A 22,480-nucleotide genomic window follows, 5' to 3' on the forward strand; every position below is an offset into this window, starting at 1 on the left:
ATCCAAATCTGGACCGATCTGAACAAAATTGACGAAGGATGTCGAAGGGCCTAACAAAACTCACTGTCCCAAATTTCAGCAAAATCGGATAATAAATGTGGCTTTTATGGGCCTTAAACCCTAAATCGGCGGATCGGTCTATATGGGGGCTATATCAAGATATAGTCCGATATAGCCCATCTACGAACTTAACCGCTTATGGACAAAAAAAGAACCTGTGCAAAATTTTAGCTCAATATCTCTTTTTTTGATGACTGTCGTGTGATTTCAACAGACAGACGAATGTACATGGCTAGATCGTCTTAGATTTTTTCGCTGATCTAGAATATATATACTTTGTAGGGTCGGAAATGGATATATCGATGTGTTGCAAACGGAATGACAAAATGAATATACCCTCATCCTTCGGTGATAGGTATAAAAAGCAAAAATGTTTGCTGAAATAACAGAAAATAGAACAGCAGTAATTGCTTGCTAAAATAGGAAACAGTTACTGCTGTTGTCAGATAAAAAGCTGATTGCTGCCTAAATATATTAAAAATTTTTATATTAAGTCTTATCTATTATAAGGGTATTCGGGCGTAAATTTTTTCTACTTTTCAACAATTGTATAACTTTTTTACGCTTCCAAATGACAGCTGATAAAATATATTCTAATGTTTTATTTATGCTTTTTAACAAAAAATGTACTACTAAAATTTCCTAAAATGTATATTACGTGTAATGTTGTTGTAGCAGTTTGTTATACACCGAGGCGGCAGCCTTTGTTGATGTCAATCGGGTCAATCCGGTACTTACAAACGACTGCCATGGGATTGTTTGTTGTTTTACGTCTAATATATGGTAAATGATCTAATGTCAGTTTAGAAGTTAAAAAATTTTAAACACTTTGGTATGTTTTTTTTCTATCATTTTTCATTTGCACCAACTTTTTATTATCTGAGAATCGCAGAAATTGTTTGCTGTTTCAGCAAAAAATTATTGCTGTCCCATTTTTAGCAGCTTTGCTGTTGTTACAGCAAATATCTTCGCTTATTTTACTAACAAATTTCTATGAGTGTTGTATTAACGATAATTCCCAAAATTATTGGTGGTATATTTTTCATAATCGATATATATTTTTGCGAAAAGATTCATTTTTATGGTAATAACAAATTTCATATACCATATTAATTGCCAAGTACCTATTTGTGCTATGCACTAATCAGATAGTCTGTCGCAAGACGATTTTGTGTATAGAGATTTAGCTTACCATAGACCTAAATGGTTTTATTATTTTCGAAGGACATCCATTTAATAAACATTACAAGGTAAAACTTTCATTTTCAAGTTTTTTGCCTGTTAGGGCAAGATCATAAAATTGTACAATTTTTAAAAATTGTAGACAATAAAACTTTTTTATTGCTTAATTCTTAATACTAAACTAATTAATTTTTTACTTATTTATATATTAATAATAACATATTTTATATATTGCAATCTTGCTGTAAATATATTTTAAAAATGGGAAGAAAGTTTTTTTAACACATGTAATTTTATTTATTGAACCTATCAACCACCGTTGATAGATTCAATTGGGCCAAATTGACGATGGATGTCAAGGGGCCTAACACAAACCACTGTCCCAAATTTCAGCAAAATCGGATAATAAATGTGGCTTTTATGGGCCTAAGACCCTTAATCGGAGGATCAGTCTATGTGGCACCTATATAATCTGGACCGATCTAGGCCAAATTGACGAAGGATGTCGAAGGGCCTAACACAATTCACTGTCCCTAATTTTAGCAAAATCGGATAATAAATGTGGCTTTTATGGGCCTAAGACCCTAAATCGGAGGATCGGTCTATGGCAGCTATATCCAAATCTGGACCGATCTAAGCCAAATTTACGAAGGAGGCCTAACACAACTCACTGTCCCAAATTTCAGCAAAACAACTGCAGTGGTTTGAAAACCCCGTTTTTGAATTAACACTGTCAAATTCCCGTCAGTATAGCGTAGTCCGTTAAAACCAAAAAAAAAAATATAATAAGCAGAAATAATTTTGACTAGTTTCTTTGAACATTTTAAGAATTCAAAAAATTTATTGGCGCAATCACATAACAAAACAAAAAAATCCAAAACAAGAAACGATTAATTAAATTTTAGTAAATGAAGCAATAGTTTTTTAAATAAAACCAATTAAGAAATAAATTAATATTCGAAATTCACTCATTAGGCCTTGTCCCTATAAGGCTTTTTTTGATTATCAATAAAAGATTTTATTTGCTGAGGGGTTCTTCCCTCCAAAATATTGTATTTTTTTTTTAATTTGAGGCATTCTAATACGGTAGGAAGTTTTTTTATTCTTCCAAGATCTCCCAGCTCGTTGCGCAGCACTTCTTTCTCCATTGGTGTCCATCTCCGACGTTTCGTTTTTCCATAGGGAGAAGCTAAAAATTTAAAAATTTATTAAAATATCGATAAAATATTTAAAATATTTTTCTGAAAAGATTTTTTGAAAGACAATCTTAATACTAAGTTATAAGTTGGTGCGAGAAAAATGTTAAAACTTACTACTTCTTCTCTTCTTCTTTGGCATGTAATCTGGATCTCCATTTTGATCTTCCACGGTAGAGGTGATGATATTTTGATCGCCAATTACTGCTGCGTCATACCCATTGCTCTGGTCGTCTAAGTCAACTCTATCACCGACATTGCCTCCATTACCAAGATCCACTTCGTTACCTCCATTACCTTGGTTGCCAACGTTACCTCTACTATCTTCATCACCAACGTTACCTCCTTCACATTCGTCGTCTGCGGCATCTTCATCGCTTTCATTGTCGTTAACGCCATTATCACTAATACCAATTGCTGCCATAAGAATTTGGGACACGCAATTTACTTCAGCTTCTGGAATTGTTGCTCGGTAAACGTTTTTGTGGATATCTTTATGATGTCCCAAAAAGTTGGCTAATTTATCAATAGAGGCCTCTTCTGCATTAATCATTGACATATAAGTGGCTATGTGTTTACGCAATTTAGTTCCACGCAGACTTTCCGGAATTTCTGCACCGCATTCAGTGGAAAACTGTCTAATCAAAGTACATGCACGAAAGTATTGGTTGGATGTTTTGGAAGCTACCGGGTTTGCGAATATAAAAGGGTTTTTAATAGTTATCCCTGCTTTTTTGCGGTATTCTAAAATTTTATCAATTGCTTTAACTGTTAAAGGACAAAGAAGCACAGGTACAGTGCGGCCTAGTTTGCCTCTTAGGTTAATCCTAGCATATTGTCTTGCAAAAAATATTGCTTCATTAGATAAATTGCTCAGCAGCTCCTTCTCCATTCTGTTTGTTATAATTTCTTTGTTGGTATAGTTAGCAATTTGGATGCGCTCAAGTTCTCCAGCCCTTCTTCTGTTAAAGATTTGTATGAGCACTAAAGTACATTTATTCAATTCGATGTAACTGTCCATATCAAAGCTTGTCAATTTCGAAATATATTCGGCCACTAAGTTTTTAAGATAAAAGTACAATTTCTTAATATCTTCTTTTGTTGGCAGGACAACTTTTTTTATCCGCTTTTGGTTGCTCTGGTCTTCAAGGGCTTTTCTATTTATAACCGTAGGTACTTCTTCTTCCCACAGTAAGATAAAATCACGGACAGTTTTCTTTTTATCTTCTTCCGCTAGATCTTTAACATATTCCGCTTGCAATGTATATGCACATTTTTTTATTAAAGACGAAAGTATTATCGCCACTTGTGGATGATCATACCATTGCCGTTCCTCATTCCAACTGGCTACTTTTTTTATAGCCTCTATGCACATATCATGTTTTTGGGGCCTAAAGACGTCTTTTAATTCGGTAATTTCATGATCTAAAGCCATAGCCTGAAGTTTAAACCTGCCTAAATACCGCAAATGAGCACGAATCATTTCGTAATTGTGGGGGGACGTGTACTTCTCGGCCATCCTCCTACCATATTTTATTATGAGTTCATCAAACCTGATGGAATCGGTTACAACGTCGTCATTGAGAACTGGCAAAATCTTCGTTCTTAGGACTGGACTGGCCGCTGGATGGTAAAATTGAGTTAGTGCTTTACCCGCTGCTATAGTTAACTTATTTTTTCTAGCCCTATTGACTTTATGGCAGTTATACCGGTGTTGTCGAAAACTCATTTTGGAATAGAAGCCCTTACAAGTGCAACAACAAGTCAAATCAGTGGCACTTTTCGCAAACTTCTTTTGTGGATTTCTTGGTAAAATTAAAATGCCAGTGTTTGCAGTTTTGTTAGTATTATGAACAAAATCACCTTCTTTCCGCAATTTTGCCAAAATTTTCATACGCTCATCACTCTTTGCCGGCAACCTGCTCGCAGTTTTTACTTCTCTCTCAGCCTTATGTTTCAAAAGCAAATGCCTTCCAATCTGAGTCTGCAATGAACCGCAAAATTTGCAATAATGCCTTTTCTTGACTTTGCCTTTGAGAGGGACTGTAACCAAATTTATATTAAGAGGATCCTCTATAATTGTTAGGCTTTGTTCAAAAGTAGAGCATAAGCTGGTGTCCGGAACATACTGTGAATTAGACGTATTCTCGCGGTTCAATGAACTATCAATGTTGGATTCGCATTTCGAAGTATCTGCGGTAATTGTGCTAACATCCAAGTCACACTTATCCTGAGAAACTCCTTCGCCATGGGTCGAGTTTAAAATTGTTTTGTAGGTGGACGTCGATTTTATTGGATGTAACTGAGTCGGTGATACATTAGAAACGGGACAAAATAATTCTACTTCCGGACTATCCTCTTTAGTAGATAAATCATATTGGTTTATTAAACATTCAATGGTGTTATTGCCTTGCGTAGTATTTGCAGAAACCAAGCTAAGATCCAAACCAGATTTGTCCTTAGAAACCCATTTATTTAAAAGTGTCGAGCTTAAGTCTATATTGGAGGAGGGCTTTGATGGTTTTAGAGGTAAGTGGCTTTCTGGCGTTGGTGATGAAATAAGAACTAGAGGATCCTCCCCATTGTTCAAATACTTCTCACTAAAACAACATAATGTGACATCCTCAGGAAACTCTAAGTTAGTTGTAGGTAAATCATCTTGGTTTAATGAATATTCCATTTTTGTAATACTAGCAGCAATCTTGCCGACATTCCGATTAGATTTGTCCTGGTAAACCCCTTAAAAAAAGCGTCGAGTTTGAAATTATATTGAAGGTAAACAGTGTCATTGGAGATAACTGACATACATATCTAGATAATCATAAATAACTTGCAACTAATGCAAGAAATTCGATTGTACTGTTTTAACTGGATTTAACTGAATAGTCTCTTATTATTTCTTGTATTGATATTCTCTTATCAATACAAGAAACTTTATTGTATTGATTATTACAATCAAATTTGCTGAAAAATTTCTTTAAAATAGCCTTGAGTTTGTGGTCCAAATCCACTTTAGGCATAGTTTACTATTTTCTATCTCGAATTCCCAAAATTCAAGAGATTAAATGACAGCTATACACAAATATATATAAGGGGTTATTTCTTAGAGCTTTAGGAAAGCTTTTCAAAAAGAAAACACATAAAATTCAGAAAAATGCATGAAATTTTTATTTGAATCGATAGTACTTGGCCATTTATTTAAATGTTCGAAGATTGTTTTATGCAAATGTTGACCGTGACTGCGTCTCAAATGGTCCATCCGCTTAATCCAATTTTGACATACTCTTTCCAATATTTCTGCCGGTATATCACGAATAAATGCTTCAATTTTGTCTTCCAATGCGCCAATTGAAGCGGGCTTGTCTGTTAGACATGAGGTTTAACATAGCCCCGCAAAAAATAGTCTAAAGGCGTTAAATCGCACGATCTAGCTGGCCATTTGACCGAACCCGAATGTAAAATAAATTGTTCACCGAACTCGCCACACACTAAGTTCATTCCTACCCGTGCTGTTGCCGTTTTGTTGAAACCACATGTCATGCAAGTTAAGCTCTTACATTTTGGGCAAAAAAAAGTTGGATATCACCTCACGATAGCGCTCACCATTTACAGTTACATTACGATTCGCATCATCTTTGAAGAAGTACGGTCTAATGATGCCACCAGTCCATAAACCGCACCAGACTGTGACTTTGCTGGTTGCATTGGTAGCTCTTGCAATGCTTCTGGCAGATCTTTACTCCAAAATTTGCGCATGAACATTCCATTAAAGAACTGGAGCAAACTTCTCACAAATCAATGAGTGATGTCCGATTCAATTTTAAGCTCAATGATAAGGGACCTCCTTTTTATAGCCGAGTCCGAAAAGCGTGTCGCAAAGCGACACATCTTTGCGGAGAAGTTTTTACATGGCAAGGTACCTCACAAATGTCGCCAGCATTAGGAGGGGATAACCACCGCTGAAAAATATTCTGTTGTTCTCGCCAGGATTCGAACCCAGGCGTTCAGTGTCATAGGGGGACATGCTAACCTCTGCGCTACTCTAAAATCGACAATTCTGTTTATTTATGTATCCATTGATATACTGACTGCGACATTTTCTTCAGTTCGCACTCTACATAAGCGTGTTGTTGGCTTAGAGTCCAACAATGTAAATTTGGTGCGAAATGGAAGAAGCTCGCGACTAACTATTTAACAGACGATTCATCATTAAATTATAGACCAAATTGGCATTTAAGGATCTCATGTAACTAATAATGGCCTTAAATGAGCGCAAATAAGCTTGAACAAGTAAAAAGGCGTTAAGTTCGGCCGGGCCGAACTTTGGATACCCACCACCTCGGATATATATATGAACCACCTTTCCTCAAAATCCGGTGCAAAATTCATACCTTATGCCCCATAGCAGCTATGTTCCGATTTGGACCAGATACTAATAAGTAAAAGTATTGTTCAATTGTATATAACAAAATATTGGTCTTTTTAGTTGTTATATCTAAAAATAAAACGATCTGAACTATATTCCACACGAATGTCGAAAAGCATAACATAAGTCAGTGTATCAAATTTCAGTGCAATCGGATTATGGGGCCAAGACTTTAAATCGAGAGATCGGTTTATATGGCAGCTATATGCAAATCTTGATCGATCTAGACCAAATTGCAGAAATATGTGGAGGGGCTTAACTTAACTCTTTGTCTCAAATTTCGGCAACATCGGACAATAAATGCGCCTTTTATGGCCCTAAAACCGAGAGATCGGTCTATATGGCAGCTATATCCAAATCTGGACCGATTTGAGCCAAATTGACGGAGGATGTTGAAGGGCCTAATACAACTCACTGTCCCAAATTTTCTCAAAATCGGATAATAAATGTGGCTTTTATGGGCCTAAGACCCTAAATTGGAGGATCGGTCTATATGGCAGCTATATCCAAATCTAGACCGATCTGGGCCTAATTGACGGAGGATGTCGAAAGGCCTAACACAACTCACTGTCCCAAATTTCAGCAAAATCGGATAATAAATGTGGCCTTTATTGGCCTAAGACCCTAAATCGGCGGATCGGTCTATATGGGGGCTATATCAAGATATAGTCCGATATAGCACATCTTCGAACTTATCCTGCTTATGGACAAAAAAAGAACCTGTGCAAAATTTTAGCTCAATATCTCTATTTTTTGAAGACTGTAGCATGATTTCAACAGACAGACGGACGGACATGTCCAGATCGTCTTGGATTTTTACGCTGATCAAGAATATATATACTTTCCCCCATCTTGATCCCATCTATAACTTATTTGTGACGGATGTCGTGTTAATAATTCAACTCACTGTACCAAATTTTAGCAAGTTTAAATATTAAATTCTTTTAATAAATTTAAATTCTCTTTTTCGTTAATTAATTTACTACTCATTGCAGCAATTCATATTCTTAATACTAAACAAATTGCGTGACCAAATAATTAAAATCCTTGGGTATTGGTACCAAATTCTTGTTATTCCATCCATATTTATTTATTCCATATATATCGCCATTTGTCAATGCATTGTTGAGATAATGTCGTAATTGTTTTAGAATTATACACATTTAAAAGTTATTAAATCAATTTTGGAATATTAGAATAGAAAACCGAAATGTCTTTAAAAGTTGTCAATTGTGTATCAAATTTTATATTGAAGTTCTTTCCAATGCTATATATGTATGTGTCATTAACACAAACATAGAAAACCTAATCACATAATAGCTTTGAAAACGAAGTCATCAATTAGGAAAAATATAAATTTTTATACAAAGTCGACAGCTTTTAAAAAGGCATTCCGGTTTTCTTTAACAAATTTTTATAAGATCTAAAACATTTACGGCATTATCTCAACAAAGCATTTGGGGGGGTCGTACAGGCCGAACTCCCTTCTCTCACCAGCAGCAAAGAAGCTTGGGGCATTACTCCTCCCGAGCCTCGCAGGAGAATTTTCATTCACCGAGCATCAACAGGGATTTCGAAGACTGCATAGCACTACAACCGCACACATTTGCCGTGGCTTCAGTCAGCCCAGGCCATGTTATAGGACGGTCCTCGTGACACAAGACCTATCAAAGGCATTCGACATGGTCAGCCACGCCAAACTATTTGAGTACATCGCCAATACGTCCCTCCAACCAGGCGTGAAACGCTGGATCACGAATTATCTGTATGGTCGCCAGACATTTGTGTAATTTAATGATAAGAAATCGAAGCCACTTAGAGTGAAACACGGAGTTTCCCAAGGCGGGGTTATATCTCCGGTACTTTTTAACCTCTAACTATCCTCCATTCCGCCCCCTCCAGACGGCATAGAGATCGTATTGTGGCATCAGGCCGCCACCCATTGTTGACATCTGCGATAGGTTGAACGTCTACCTCAACGAACTTGCCTCATATTTCGCTGCAAGAAATCTGAAGATATTTGCCACCAAATCTTCAGCCACATTGTTCACTACAAATACGCGTGGGGTGAATGCCGAGCTGACTGTGATAGTCGATGGAGAAATGATTCTGACCATCAAGTGCCCCAAAATACTTGGCGTCACATTTGACAGCTCTTACATAGTCGTGTTTCAGATAATATAAAAATTTTAAAATTATTAAATCAATTTTAGAATATTGGAATAAAAACACAAAATGTATTTAAAAGTTGTCAATTATAAATCAAATTTTATATTGAAGTTCTTTCCAATGATATGTATATATATTATGTGTCATTAACACAAACATAAGTATCATAATAGCTTTGAAAAAATAGGCAAAATATACATTTTTATACAAAGTCGACAACTTTTAAAAAGACATTTCGGGTTTCCATTCCTATATACCGACATTGATTCAATAATTAAGAAATGTTTATAATATCTCAAACAAATCATTTACAAATATGGATATATTGAAATGTGGAAGCATTAACAAGAATTTGGTAAAGGAACTCAAGGCTTTTAATTATTTGGTTTTTATAAAGAAAATTAATTGTGTTTTATAAAGAATATTAATTGCTGGAATGAGAAGAAAATTATACAATTATAAAAATTATACTCTATATTGGAATTTTTGGATCACAAGAATACGAGGACAGACAGAAAGACATAGGAACATTAATGGTGCCTTCAATAATGCAAAACCCGTTAATCAGAAGGACCTGCACACTTTCGGCATCAATACTATTGTAAAAAAGTTTATTAATAACTTATTTACTAAAAGACGTATTACGACTGGCTTAGGTTCTGTAGTTCTACAGAGACGGGCCAGTAGAAGGACACCTCATGGAGTTATTATTCACAACTTTTTTTAAATTATTTTGATAGTAGTGCCCAAATGAGGCATTCAGGGCAATGAGCCTCTCCCACATCCACATAAATCAACTTGTTTAGGGTATTTGGTTTCAAAATCATGTCATGAAGGTACATCGGATACAAAATAATAAATCCCAATTCGTACTCGACTCCTAAATACCTTTCATTTGAGTACCCTATTGTCCTAATCAGCCTGCATGCCCATTTGGTTTTTTGTTTGGGGTGATACGCCCTGATACTTGGTGCCATGTTTTGATATCATTTTCGTATTCTGTTCCCAAATACCGTGCACTTGAGACCTCTATCTGCCCCTTTTTCCGTTTGGTGGTTTGTTGGAGGGCAAATGGCAAATATGGATATATACAATAACAATAACAAGAATTTGGTAAATATACCCAAGGCTTTTAATTATTTGGTCACACAATTTGTGTTTGGGCAACACAATTTGGATTGTCCAATTATAGAAGACATTGACGAAAATGTCAACAGGATTACGACTGCACTGGTGGGGTCCTTCGCAGTGTCACATTCAGGAGCGTACTGAAAAGGCTCACAGATGTTGAGCAATATGTAGGCTCGAAATGGGTCCTGAATCTGAAGATAGTCCACTGGCTCTACAGGAGCGTGATTAGACCAATATTTACTTACGCCTCAATAGTTTGGTGGACTTTTTTGGAGAAAAAGTGCAACATAGGGACCATACAACAGGTTCAAAGAAAATGTTGTCTTTGGATAGGCGGAGCGATGAGGACCACGCCCACTAGGGCACTGGAGACTATTCTAGATATCCGACCCATTGACATACACATGAGGCAACCACTGCGGCTATGACACTTAAGGCGATGGGAGAATGGATTGAGGATGGGAGCAGCTCATACCATCGCGGTATAATCGCGGGGACGATAGGAAACCTGGAAGGAAGGGGAGAGGTTTGCGATCGGATACCTGAGGTGAACTTTGAGGTCGAGTGCGACGCACTGCTGCCATGGGCACAGTCTTGGATTGACGGAACCCTAATATTGCCATCTGGAGGATCATGAGCTGGAGGACAGAGTGGGTCTGGGGGTTTACATTGAAAACCCAGGGACTAACATCTGTTTTAGACTGCCTGACCATAGTACGGTCCTGCAGGCGGAGATCCGTGCGATCACGGATGCGTGAAATGGTGTGGTGCTAACGCGAGGACGTCGAGTGTGAACATCTTTACCGACTGTAAAATTGCCATAAGGGCAATAACAACCAGGACGGTAAGGTCACGAACAGTCTTGCAGTGTAAGAAGGAGATTAACGCCTTCTCTGAGAATGGCAAAATCCGCATCGTTAGGGTGCCGGGCCGTAACGGAAGGGAATGAAAGAGCAGATGATTTGGCGGTGAAGGCCAGAGGATTGTCGTCAATAAACTTGTTTAACCCGAAGCCTTTCGGGTCGACGCAGTCCGAGGGGGTGGGCGAGGCAGCCGCCTGACACTTGGTGCTAAATTTTGATACCATTTTCGTATTCTGTCCCCAAATACTGTGCACTTGAATCCCATATCAGTCTACTTTTGCGTCTGGTGTTTTTTGAAGGGAAGAGGCGGCCCTTCTTTTGATATCAGATTCGTATTCTATTCCCATTTGCCATTCATTTGAGTCCCATATTGTAAATTGTGGGTAAATTTATGGCATCAATGTAGGTCATGGCTTTCCGTAAAAATAATATGTAGGGTGGGCATTGTTTATAATTAGTTTCCGTATGCATGCAGACGCAATTGAAAAGCGGTGGCACTACCCTTCCTTAGAACGCTGGACACTTTCCGTGTGGACTATTCCTCAGCTGCTGCTCCGTCATAGCAGACCTTTTTGTCAATATAGTTTACTACTCTTTCCAGCAATTAATATTCTTAATAAAACACAAATTGCTTGTCCAAATAATTCAAAACCCTTGGATTTTGGCACCAAATTCTTGTTATTCCATCCACATTTCCATATATATCCATATTTGTCAATGCATTGTTGAGACAATGTCGCAAAATTTTCAGATATTATAAAAATTTTACAATTATTGAATCATTTTTGGTATGTTGGAATAGAAACCCGAAATGTATTTAAAAGTTGTCAACTGTGTATCAAATTCTATATTGAAGTTCTTTGCAATGCTATGTATGACTAAATTTTTTTGTGGCATTAACACAAACATAAAAAACCTTATCACATAATAGCTTTGAAAACAAATTCATCAATTAGGAAAACATTAATTTTTATACAAAGTCGACAGCTTTTAAAAAAACATTTCGGGTTTCTATTCCAATATACCGACATTGCTTCAATAATTAAGAACTTTTTAGAATATCTGAAACATTTATGGCATTATCTCAACAAAGTATTTGCAAATATGGATATATTGAAATATGAAAGCAATAACAATAATTTGGTAAATGAACTCAAGGCTTTTACTTATTTGGTTACACAGTTTGTGTTTTATAAAGAATACTAATTTCTGGAAAGAGTAGAAAATTACATAATTATAAATATAGTCCTCCATATTGGAATTTTTGGAAAATGTGTTTTATTGAAAACATTATTCCGGGGGTCCTGGGTTTGATGGGAATCACAATGTGGTATCACAATGGACAAGAAATGTCTATGTGTGTGTGTTTAAAAAGACTGCCACTCAGACCTAACGTAACCAAGTTTAACCACGTCAAGTTCTAGCTCATAGTCATATTTATGGTAAAAAGTCTAAAAAGGTTGCTAGAAACATATCTTAGGGCCAATATCACAAGAGATAGCCTGTGTCGGCAACAACTTGTCTACATGTTGCAGTGTGCGCATGTTATTACTTACCGGGTTTAACTCGAATTTTCTGTGATATGGCATTTTCTTTCTCCTTATTGTTGTTTTGTTTTGGCAAATTTCCTAAAAAATGTTAAATCTTTAATTTTTTTGTACACATTTGAAATAAAATTAAAGGAAATATATAATTACCATTTTTTTCTTCCCTTATTTTTCTATCCAATAGGGAACTATAATTATCTTTAAAAAAATTTATTGTTTTAATTAATTTATATAAAAAAATGAAATAATGCGCAAAGCGTATCCAAATATGGAAATTGACAACATTTGTAATACTTACTTGATTTACAAACAAGGAGACCAACATGCCCTTTTCCCTCATGCTTAAAGAGCACACTCCTAGTACCATTCCAGGAAATTTCCTTTGATTGGACAACAAAAAGATTTTTATTTGAGGTCCTTATTAGCGAATACATCTATAATTAAGTGAAATATTGGAATAAAATAAAGTTGAAACAAGTAGGGAAAGGCAAATGTAAATATCCTACACAACTTAGTTTATCGGATGAACGATATCTTATATATAACAAGTAAAAGCGTGATAAGTTCGGCCGGGCCGAATCTTATATACCCTCCACCATGGATTGCATTTGTCGAGTTGTTTTCCCGGCATCTCTTCTTAGGCTAAAAGGGATATAAGAAAAGAGTTGCTCTGCTATTAAAACGATATCAAGATATGGTCCGGTTCGGACCACAATTAAATTATATGTTGGAGACCTGTGTAAAATTTCAGCCAATTCGTATAAGAATTGCGCCCATTGGGGCTCACGAAGTAAAATAGAGAGAACGATTTATATGGGATCTGTATCGGGCTATAGACCGATGCAGACCATAATAAACACGTTTGTTGATGGTCATGAGAGGATCCATCGTACAATATTTCAGGCATATCGGATAATAATTGCGACCTCTAGGGGTCAAGAAGTCAAGATCCCAGATCGGTTTATATAGCAGCTATTTCAGGTTATGAACCGATTTGAACCTTATTTGACACAGTTGTTGAAAGTAAAAATAAAATACGTCATGCAAAATTTCAGCCAAATCGGATAAGAATTGTGCCCTCTAGAGGCTCAAGAAGTCAAGACCCAAGATCGGTTTATATGGCAGCTATATTAGGTTATGGACCGATTTGAACCATACTTGGCACAGTTGTTGGGTATCATAACAAAACACGTCGTGCAAAATTTCATTCTGATCGGATAAGAATTGCGCACGCTAGAGGCTCAAGAATTCAAGACCCAATATCGGTTTATATGGCAGCTATATCAGGTTATGAACCGATTTGAACCATACTTGGCACAGTTGTTGGATATCATAGCAAAACACGACATGCAAAATTTCATCCCAATCGGATAAGAATTGCGCACTCTAGAGGCTCAAGAAGTCAAGACCCAAGATCGGTTTATATGGCAGCTATATCAGGTTATGGACCGATTTAAACCATACTTCACACAGTTGTTGGGTATCATAACAAAACACGTCGTGCAAAATTTCATTTCAATCGGATAAGAATTGCGCACTCTAGAGGCTCAAGAAGTCAAGACCCAAGATCGGTTTATATGGCAGCTATATCAGGTTATGGACCGATTTGAACTATACTTGGCGCAGTTGTTGGATATTATAACAAAACACGTCGTACCAAATTTCATTCCAATCGGATAAGAATTGCGCACTCTAGAGGCTCAAGAAGTCAAGACCCAAGATCGGTTTATATGGCCGCTATATCAAAACATGGACCGATATGGCCCATTTACAATACCAACCGACCTACACTAATAAGAAGTATTTGTGCAAAATTTCAAGCGGCTAGCTTTACTCCTTCGGAAGTTAGCGTGCTTTCGACAGACAGACGGACGGACGGACGGACGGACAGACGGACGGACATGGCTAGATCGACATAAAATGTCACGACGATCAGGAATATATATACTTTATGGGGTCTCAGACGAATATTTCGAGTAGTTACAAACAGAATGACGAAATTAGTATACCCCCCATCTTATGGTGGAGGGTATAAAAATCAATTTGTATTTGTTTGTGTGTTCCTTATAGACTCAGAAACAGCTGAACCGATTTTCTTACCCTAATTTTAAGAAACGCCAGATCTCGGAGATGGTTGGTGCGATTTAAGCGAAATTTTGTATGCTCTCATATAGTACCCTAAAAATAAAAATTTGGTGTCCAAATTTCGGATGGGGTAACTAGGGGGGCCGCCCCACCCTAAAACCTACCAAACATATATTTAGACCAATCACGACAATATGGGACTCAAATGAAAGGTATTTAGGATAAGAAAACGTATCTGATATCCATATGTCGGACCAAGTGCTAGGGGGACCAGCCCAACCCCCAAAACACCCCCAAATCGGACATATTTACCGACCATGGCAATATGGGACTCAAATGAAAGGTATTTGCGAGTAGAATACGAATCTGATATCCAAATGTGGGAACAAGTTTCTGGGGGTCCACTCCTTTCCCAAAACACCCCCCAAACAGGACTTATTTACTGACCATGGGAATATGGGGCTTAAATAAAAGGTATTTGAATGTAGAATACGAATCTGATAACCAAATACGGGACCAAGTGTTTGGGGGCCGCCTCTCCACATAAACCTCCCCCAAAGGGGACACATTTACGACCATAGCCACATGGGGCTCAAATGAAAGGTATTTGGGAGTAAAGCACAAATCTGATATCAATATTCGGGAAAATTGTCTATATGATATCCAAATATGGGACCAAGTTTTTAGGGGGCCGCCTCTCCCCAAAAACATCACCCAAAGGGTACAAATTTACGACCATAGCCATATGGGGCTCAAATGAAATCACGAATATGATATTAATATTTCGGAAAACTGTCTATGGGGCCACCCCACCCCCACGACACCACCCAAATATCCGATGTATATTTTAAAGGCCAACTCAAAGAGTGGCCGCCCATCCCCCAAAACACCCTCAAGCCGGAAATATGGGGCTCAAATTAAAGATATGTGGGAGTAGACCACGTATCTGATATCAATATTAGGGACCAACTGTCTAGGGGACGTCCCACCACCATAACAACCCCCAAATAGGACGTATTTGCTCACCAAGACAACTTGGGTCCTAAAGAGAGTGGAACTAAATATTTATATTGTAGTTTTTTGGGCCAATACCTTAAACCGGACATATTTGCTGACTTTTCCAATAAGGAGTTTCAATGAGATTTGAAAACGAATTTGATATCCAATTTTGAGGCCAATGGCAATATGAGGTTCAAATAAATGATATATAGATATATGAGAATAGAGAACGTTCCTAATATATTTTCCGGGCTTAGAGTTTGGGCGACCACCCCAATCCCCAAAACACCCCTAAATCGGGCATATTTACCGACCATGACAATGTGGGCCTAAATGAAAAGTATTGGGGGGTAGAGCAAGAATTGATGCCCACATTCGGGACCAATTTTTTATTTTTCTGGGCCATGTATCTGGGAGTACACCTTACAACCAAACTTGAATTCGTAGATCAATAAAGATCATATGGGATTCAGATAAAGGCACTTATATCTTTAAACTGTTAGTCAAGCGATATACTATTTTCGTAGCATGGTATTTCACTAAAAAATCTTTAATTGTCGAAAATAAATATTCCAAGGAAACTATTGTTCCATATAAAGTAAAAGAAGGCGCAGCACGGGTCAGCTAGTGTATATATATATATATATATATATATATACTTGAAACGATTTTAATGAAATTTTGACATTACATATTGGGCGACTAAAAGTTTTTTCTGTACTTACTTAAAACTACCTTATAGCACAAAATGGCGTATCGTGCCCACAGCTATATCACGTTATAGTCCGATTCGGGGCTCAAGAAGCGAAATCGGGAGATCGGTTTATATGGGAGCTGTATCAAGCTATAGATCGATTCTGACCATGTTGCACAAGTATGTTGAGGGCCTTGGGAGGAGCCGTTGTACAATTTGTACATTTGTGCCAAATCGGATGAGAATTGCGCTCTCTAGAGGCTCAAGAAGTCAAGACCCAAAATGGGTTTATATGGCAGCTATATCAAAACATGGACCGATTTGAACCACACTTAGCACAGTTGTTGGAAGTAATATAGAAACACTATGTGCACAATTTCAGTCAAATCGGAGGAGAGTGCCGCCCTCTAGAGGCTCAAGAAGCCAAGACCCAAGATCGGTTTATATGACAGCTATATCAGGTTATGGACCGATTAGGACCATACTACTTACAGTTGTTGGAAGTGATATCAAAACACTATGTGTCAAATCGGACAAGAATTGCGCCCTCTAGAGGCTAAAGAAGTCAAGGCCCAAGATCGGTTTATATGGCAGCTATATCAAAACGTGAACCGATTTGGCCCATTTACAAATCCAACCGACCTACACTAATAAAAAGTATTTCCGCAAAATTTCAAGCAGCTAGCTCTACTCCCTCAAAAGCGTGCTTTCGACAGACAGACGGACGTCTAGTTCGACTTAAAATGTCGCGACGATCAAGAATATATATACTTTATGGGGTCTTAGACGCATATTTCGAGGTGTTACAAACAGAATGACGAAATTAGTATACCCCCATCCTATGGTGGAGGGTATAAAAAGTAAAAGTTATACAGTAAACCGACGGAGACACTAATATGGAAGCTAGAACACTGAGGTTAGCTACATCTTAACATGATCCAATTTTGATGGAATTTTGCACACAAGCTAAGAAATCAAAGAATACATGTTGGACAAAATTTCTTCAAAATGCCGATGAACACACCTGTTGAGCCATCAAATAGAACATCTCTTGGAAAATGAAATTTCATCATCAAATGGATCTTTTAGGCACTTCAACTAAAACAAAAAAGGCTGATTTAATTTTAATTGATTTTACCAACGATAATGCCTAAAATATCCTTTTTGTGATGAGATTTCATGCCCATTTTCTTCATTATTATATTTTGAAGAAATTTTATGCATCTTGTAGTCTTTGATTTCTTAGTTTGTATGCAAAGTACAATTTTTTATATTGTGGCAAAAAGTACTTACCTGACCGCTCCGTTCACACAAAATTTTCACTTCTAAATGTGTGTTTTAAACTGTACAATCCCGTTAGAATAAGATATGAAAGCTTATCAAATACGCGAATAAAGTAGTCGCTGTAATTGATACCCGCAACATAATTGCTGCTCTTTTAATGGTAACCTAAGACGTTGACGACTGACAAAAAATGATCTGTCATTATCAAGTATGTTAACGTTTCCAGCATGCGACCTATTAAAAATAGATTTTACACAAAATATATTTTTACAAACAAATATGTCATACATTTTTATACCCTCCACCATAGGATGGGGGTATACTAATTTCGTCATTCTGTTTGTAACTCCTCGAAATATTCGTCTAATACCCCATAAAGTATATATATTCTTGATCGTCATGACATTTTATGTCGATCTAGCCATGTCCGTCTGTCTGTCGAAAGCCCGCTAACTTTCGAAGGAGTTAAGCTAGCCGTTTGAAATTTTGCGCAAATACTTTTTATTAATGTAGGTCGGTTGGGATTGTAAATGGGCTATAACGGTCCACGTTTTGATATAGCTACCATATAAACCTATCTTGGGTTTTGACTTCTTGAGTCTCTAGAGGGCGCATTTCTTTTTCGATTGGAATGAGATTTTGCACGACGTGTTTTGTTATGAAATCTAACCACTGGTTCAAATCGGTCAATAACCTGATATAGCTACCATATAAACCGATCTTGGGTCTTGACTTCTTGAGCACAAGAGTAAGCACAATTCTTATCCCATTTGGCTGAAATTCGGCACAAGGAGTTTTATTATAGCTTCCAACAACTGCGCTGAGTATGGTTAAAATCGGTCCATAACTTGATATAACTGCCATATAAACCGATCTGGCGTATTGACTTCTTGAGCCACTAGAGGACGCAATTATTATCCGATTTGGCTGAAATTTTGTATGATATGTTTCGCTATGACTTTCAACAAATTCGCTATGACTTTCAAATCGGTCCATAACCTGATATAGCTGCCATATAAACCGATCTGGGGTGTGGACTTCTTGAGCCACTACAGGGATAAATTCTTATCCGATTTGGCTGAAATATTGCATGATGTGTTTTGTTATGACTTCCAACTTAAGAATGGTTCAAATCGGCCCCTAACCTGATATAGCTGCCATTTGTGCAAAATTTCAAGCGGCTAGCCTTACTCCTTCGGAAATTGGCGTACTTTCGACAGACAGACGGACGGAGATGACTAGATCGACATAAAATGTCGCAACGATCAAGAATATATATACTTTATGGGGTTTCAGACGAATATTTCGAGTAGTTACAAACAGAATGTCGAAATTGGTATACCCCCCATCCTATGGTGGAGGGTATAAAAATAGAAGCAAATTTGCATTTGCATTAATTTTTCGTGAAGTAATGATTTGTAAAGAAGGTTCCATGTATAAAACTTTATAAAATTCTGAAATAATTTATACAGATGTCTTTAAAATAACATAACTTACTCGCCGTGTCTTCCTCTTTTCCAAAGCAAGTCCTTAAATAACTTCATATTGCAACGTTCGTATTTGCAATATAATTGCTAGCAGTAACGGAAAATATTTTTAAAAAATATTCAATACGCAAATAATCATTATTTTCTGTATTATTATGTGGCGCGCAAATCATGTTACTTTTGATTTTTGCCAACCGTCAAAATTTGTCAGTGTTAGAAAAAATGGTTGATTGGCACAGCAAAATTAATTTTTTTCTCACCAATCTAAAAAACAACCCCCTACGTCATTTTTACATCTCATCATAGGAGATTGCTTTCATTCGACACACGCTCCAAATAGAGATTATATGGATAAAAAAGTAATTGTGTTTGGTATTCGTTGTATGATCTTAACGGGTACTTCCAACGTTGGAACTTTCGGTGCATATGGCTGGCAAATATAGCTTGATGTTATTTGGAAAATCATTGATGCTTACCTAAGTTCTAATGGACAGTTTGCACTTAAAGAAGGATTGTGGGGGAAAATATTTTAATGCTAGAATATTTGTGTATTAATACTTACACTTAACTATGCAATTGTTCTTTAGATTACGTTTATATTGTAAAATAAATTACCTCGATTTGAGCAAAATTTTATATGAAGATCAGCTCACATACAAGTGTACATGCGTACGAATGTACGTACATATCATATATTCACAAGTGTACATTCGTATATATGTACGTATATACCATACATATATATACCTCATTCGATAGATGCATTTCGTCGTATTTTCATCACACAATCAGCATGAAAATTAATATATTCTAGGTTTTAAAGACATCCAGCCAAAAGTGGATTTATTGGTTTATGGTAAAACATGCCAAACAACAAAAATTTTAGCATGCAATGCTGTAAAAGCCGTAAACAAGTTTGATTGATAATAAAACCCCATTTACACTGGTCATTTATTCGGGGTTAGCTGATTTTATAAAGAAAAATTAGATTGACGCAATAATACAAGTTTTAATGTTCAATATTTTGAAGTTTTCCAAATATAAATGATTTTTGCTTTACCAACACATTAAGCCTTGCTTTATTTGTTAATTTTTCTTTACTTTTTTCCATTTCATTATATTTTCTGAACAAACCCTGTCATCCTACATTTGTTAAGTAATGATTACACATTTCTGCTTAAACGGTACGACTGACACGTCAATGACGTGTAAACACGCCGTAAAACAAAGGTTTTACATACAAATGTTTTTTATGATTTTAATATTATAAACTCATTAAGCTGTTCTTTATTTTTTCCATTTCTTTATTTTTTAAAAAAAATCTTATCATCTTTTAAAGGTGTCATCACATTACATGTGATTGTCTTATATCAAACAATACATTTTAAATTTTGTTATTGTTAAAGTTCCACACATAGTGTGATATGAAAATCACTTCTCTGAATAGCACTGTTTTTTTTCGATTAGAGCGATGCTCTAAGAAATATAAAGAATTCTCCTCTTTTTTTGTAAGTTGATGAAAGCAACCCCAAATTAAATTGTTTTCACAACCTTAACAATTTGTAGTCATAAAAAATCAGCTTTCTTCACATTTTAGGTTATGTCATACAAAAATAATGTACTAATGTGATAGCAAAAATGATGAATCGTATGTTAATCGGCATTTATGACATACATAAAGAAATACCGATGATACATAAAAAGTGGCATGCCAAAGGACAAGAATATGTAGTGTGATAGAGCCTTAAGTAAATTTCTGCTTACACGATACACACGATTGACATAATTATTTAAAAAATTAAAATGATTTAATTTTTCATATGGTCATATATACGTTTGACACATACACATTTATTCTAAGTCTAGTATTGACTTCGACTTTTCACACGAAAAACTGTCAAAATGCACTATAAAAATATGGTGACGGAGATAATTCCAACACATTCCGTACAAGTGGCACTGAGTTCTATGAGCAAAATAGTAGCGACATGTCGCTGCATCAGGATAAATTTCGCACAATTTTAATTGCAAACGTAATTAAATGCTCACGAAATGGGCCGAATCAACTTTGCTTCAATACTGTTGTATTTGTTGTGTGTTGTTGTTTGACTTTTGCTTGTGTTCTGACAAAGAAAAGAGTCCGTCGGATTTCGAAATAATTTAATAGACATTTTCGGTGCGAATGAAGTCAGTACCAGGCTTTAACCAAGATATATTCATTTACAGGTAGTGGCAGTTGCCCAACAACAAAATATTAAGTGCACTATCTGTCAAAATTAGTGATCAGTTCAACTATGGTACAATTAATTTAGTACAACTTAAATAAAAAAAAAATTTACTCAGCTATTCGCATGACATCATCTTATTAGTGCATCCTGACTGCAACTCTGATTTTGAGTATGTTACTAGTTCGCGCCATTTTCCGTTGTTTGTGTGTAATAGTTATTGATTATAACACACACAAACAACCAAAATTCCTTGACAGATAGTGCACTTCGCGAGAAAAAATTTTACTCAGCTGTTTACGGTACACTATCTGGTAATTATGTCATAGGTTTAATCAATAAATTTATGATGATCACGCATCATGATGTACCGCGTAAATTGTTCAACTTACATTGTACATCAAATGTGTCTTCATCATGTAGGCTTGATAACACAGCTGTGATTTTTTCTAAAATCTTAAAAAGATGTACCATTTGATCCAATATTCCAACTAAACAGTGTTACAATGATCAAAATACAAATATCACATTTAAAGAAGATAAGTTGTAAAACAAAGTTCATTTCTAAAACCGCTTTGACATTTCAATTATCGGCATTTGCCACTCAAGGTAGTTTCGTATGGGGTAGTTTTTTGTTGTTATGATCAAGATACATATATTCATTTACAGGTAGTGGCTGTTGCTCAACAACAAAATATTCGTGCAACTTTGATTTTGAATATGTTACTAGTTCGCGCCATTTTTCGTTGTATATGTGTTATCGTTCTTAACTATAATACGCACACATACAACCATATCTCTTTGACAGCTGTTTACGGTACACTACCTGGTAATTATGTCATGGTTGTGCTAGTGACGCTACCACTCAATTGTACAATGGTGTTAAATAAAGCATTTCGCAAACATGATATACCACTTTCTTCTTTTCTCTACTTTACTTTGGTACTTTTTTCCGTGCACATCATGTCATTTAACAGCAAATTTGTCAATTAATGATTGGACAACATCTGTCAAGAAATCATAACATATTTCTGTTTAAACGTTAAGTCGGCTGGCACGAATCATCGAACAAAATCACAATGAATGTGACTTTTTTCACATTTATATTCTTGTTCTCGCGTCGGAAGTATTG

The 22,480-nt window shown here is 36.3% G+C and overlaps 1 protein-coding gene across 1 annotated transcript; it reads right to left on the reverse strand.

Annotated features, from left to right (window-relative positions):
* Positions 1-2,151: 2,151 nt before the first annotated feature.
* On the reverse strand, positions 2,152-17,790 carry LOC131996137 (uncharacterized). Its single transcript, XM_059365589.1, has 6 exons — positions 17,646-17,790; positions 12,873-13,008; positions 12,725-12,772; positions 12,584-12,655; positions 2,556-5,177; positions 2,152-2,431 (listed from the first exon to the last, which is right to left on the reverse strand). Exons 2-6 carry the CDS (start codon positions 13,006-13,008, stop codon positions 2,214-2,216), a joined length of 3,096 nt encoding a protein of 1,031 aa, XP_059221572.1. The 5' UTR covers positions 17,646-17,790; the 3' UTR covers positions 2,152-2,213.
* Between the last annotated feature and the right edge of the window lie 4,690 nt (positions 17,791-22,480).

The sequence above is a fragment of the Stomoxys calcitrans genome, chromosome 3 (genome assembly GCF_963082655.1).
Source record: "Stomoxys calcitrans chromosome 3, idStoCalc2.1, whole genome shotgun sequence".
NCBI classification, from domain to species: domain Eukaryota; kingdom Metazoa; phylum Arthropoda; class Insecta; order Diptera; family Muscidae; genus Stomoxys; species Stomoxys calcitrans.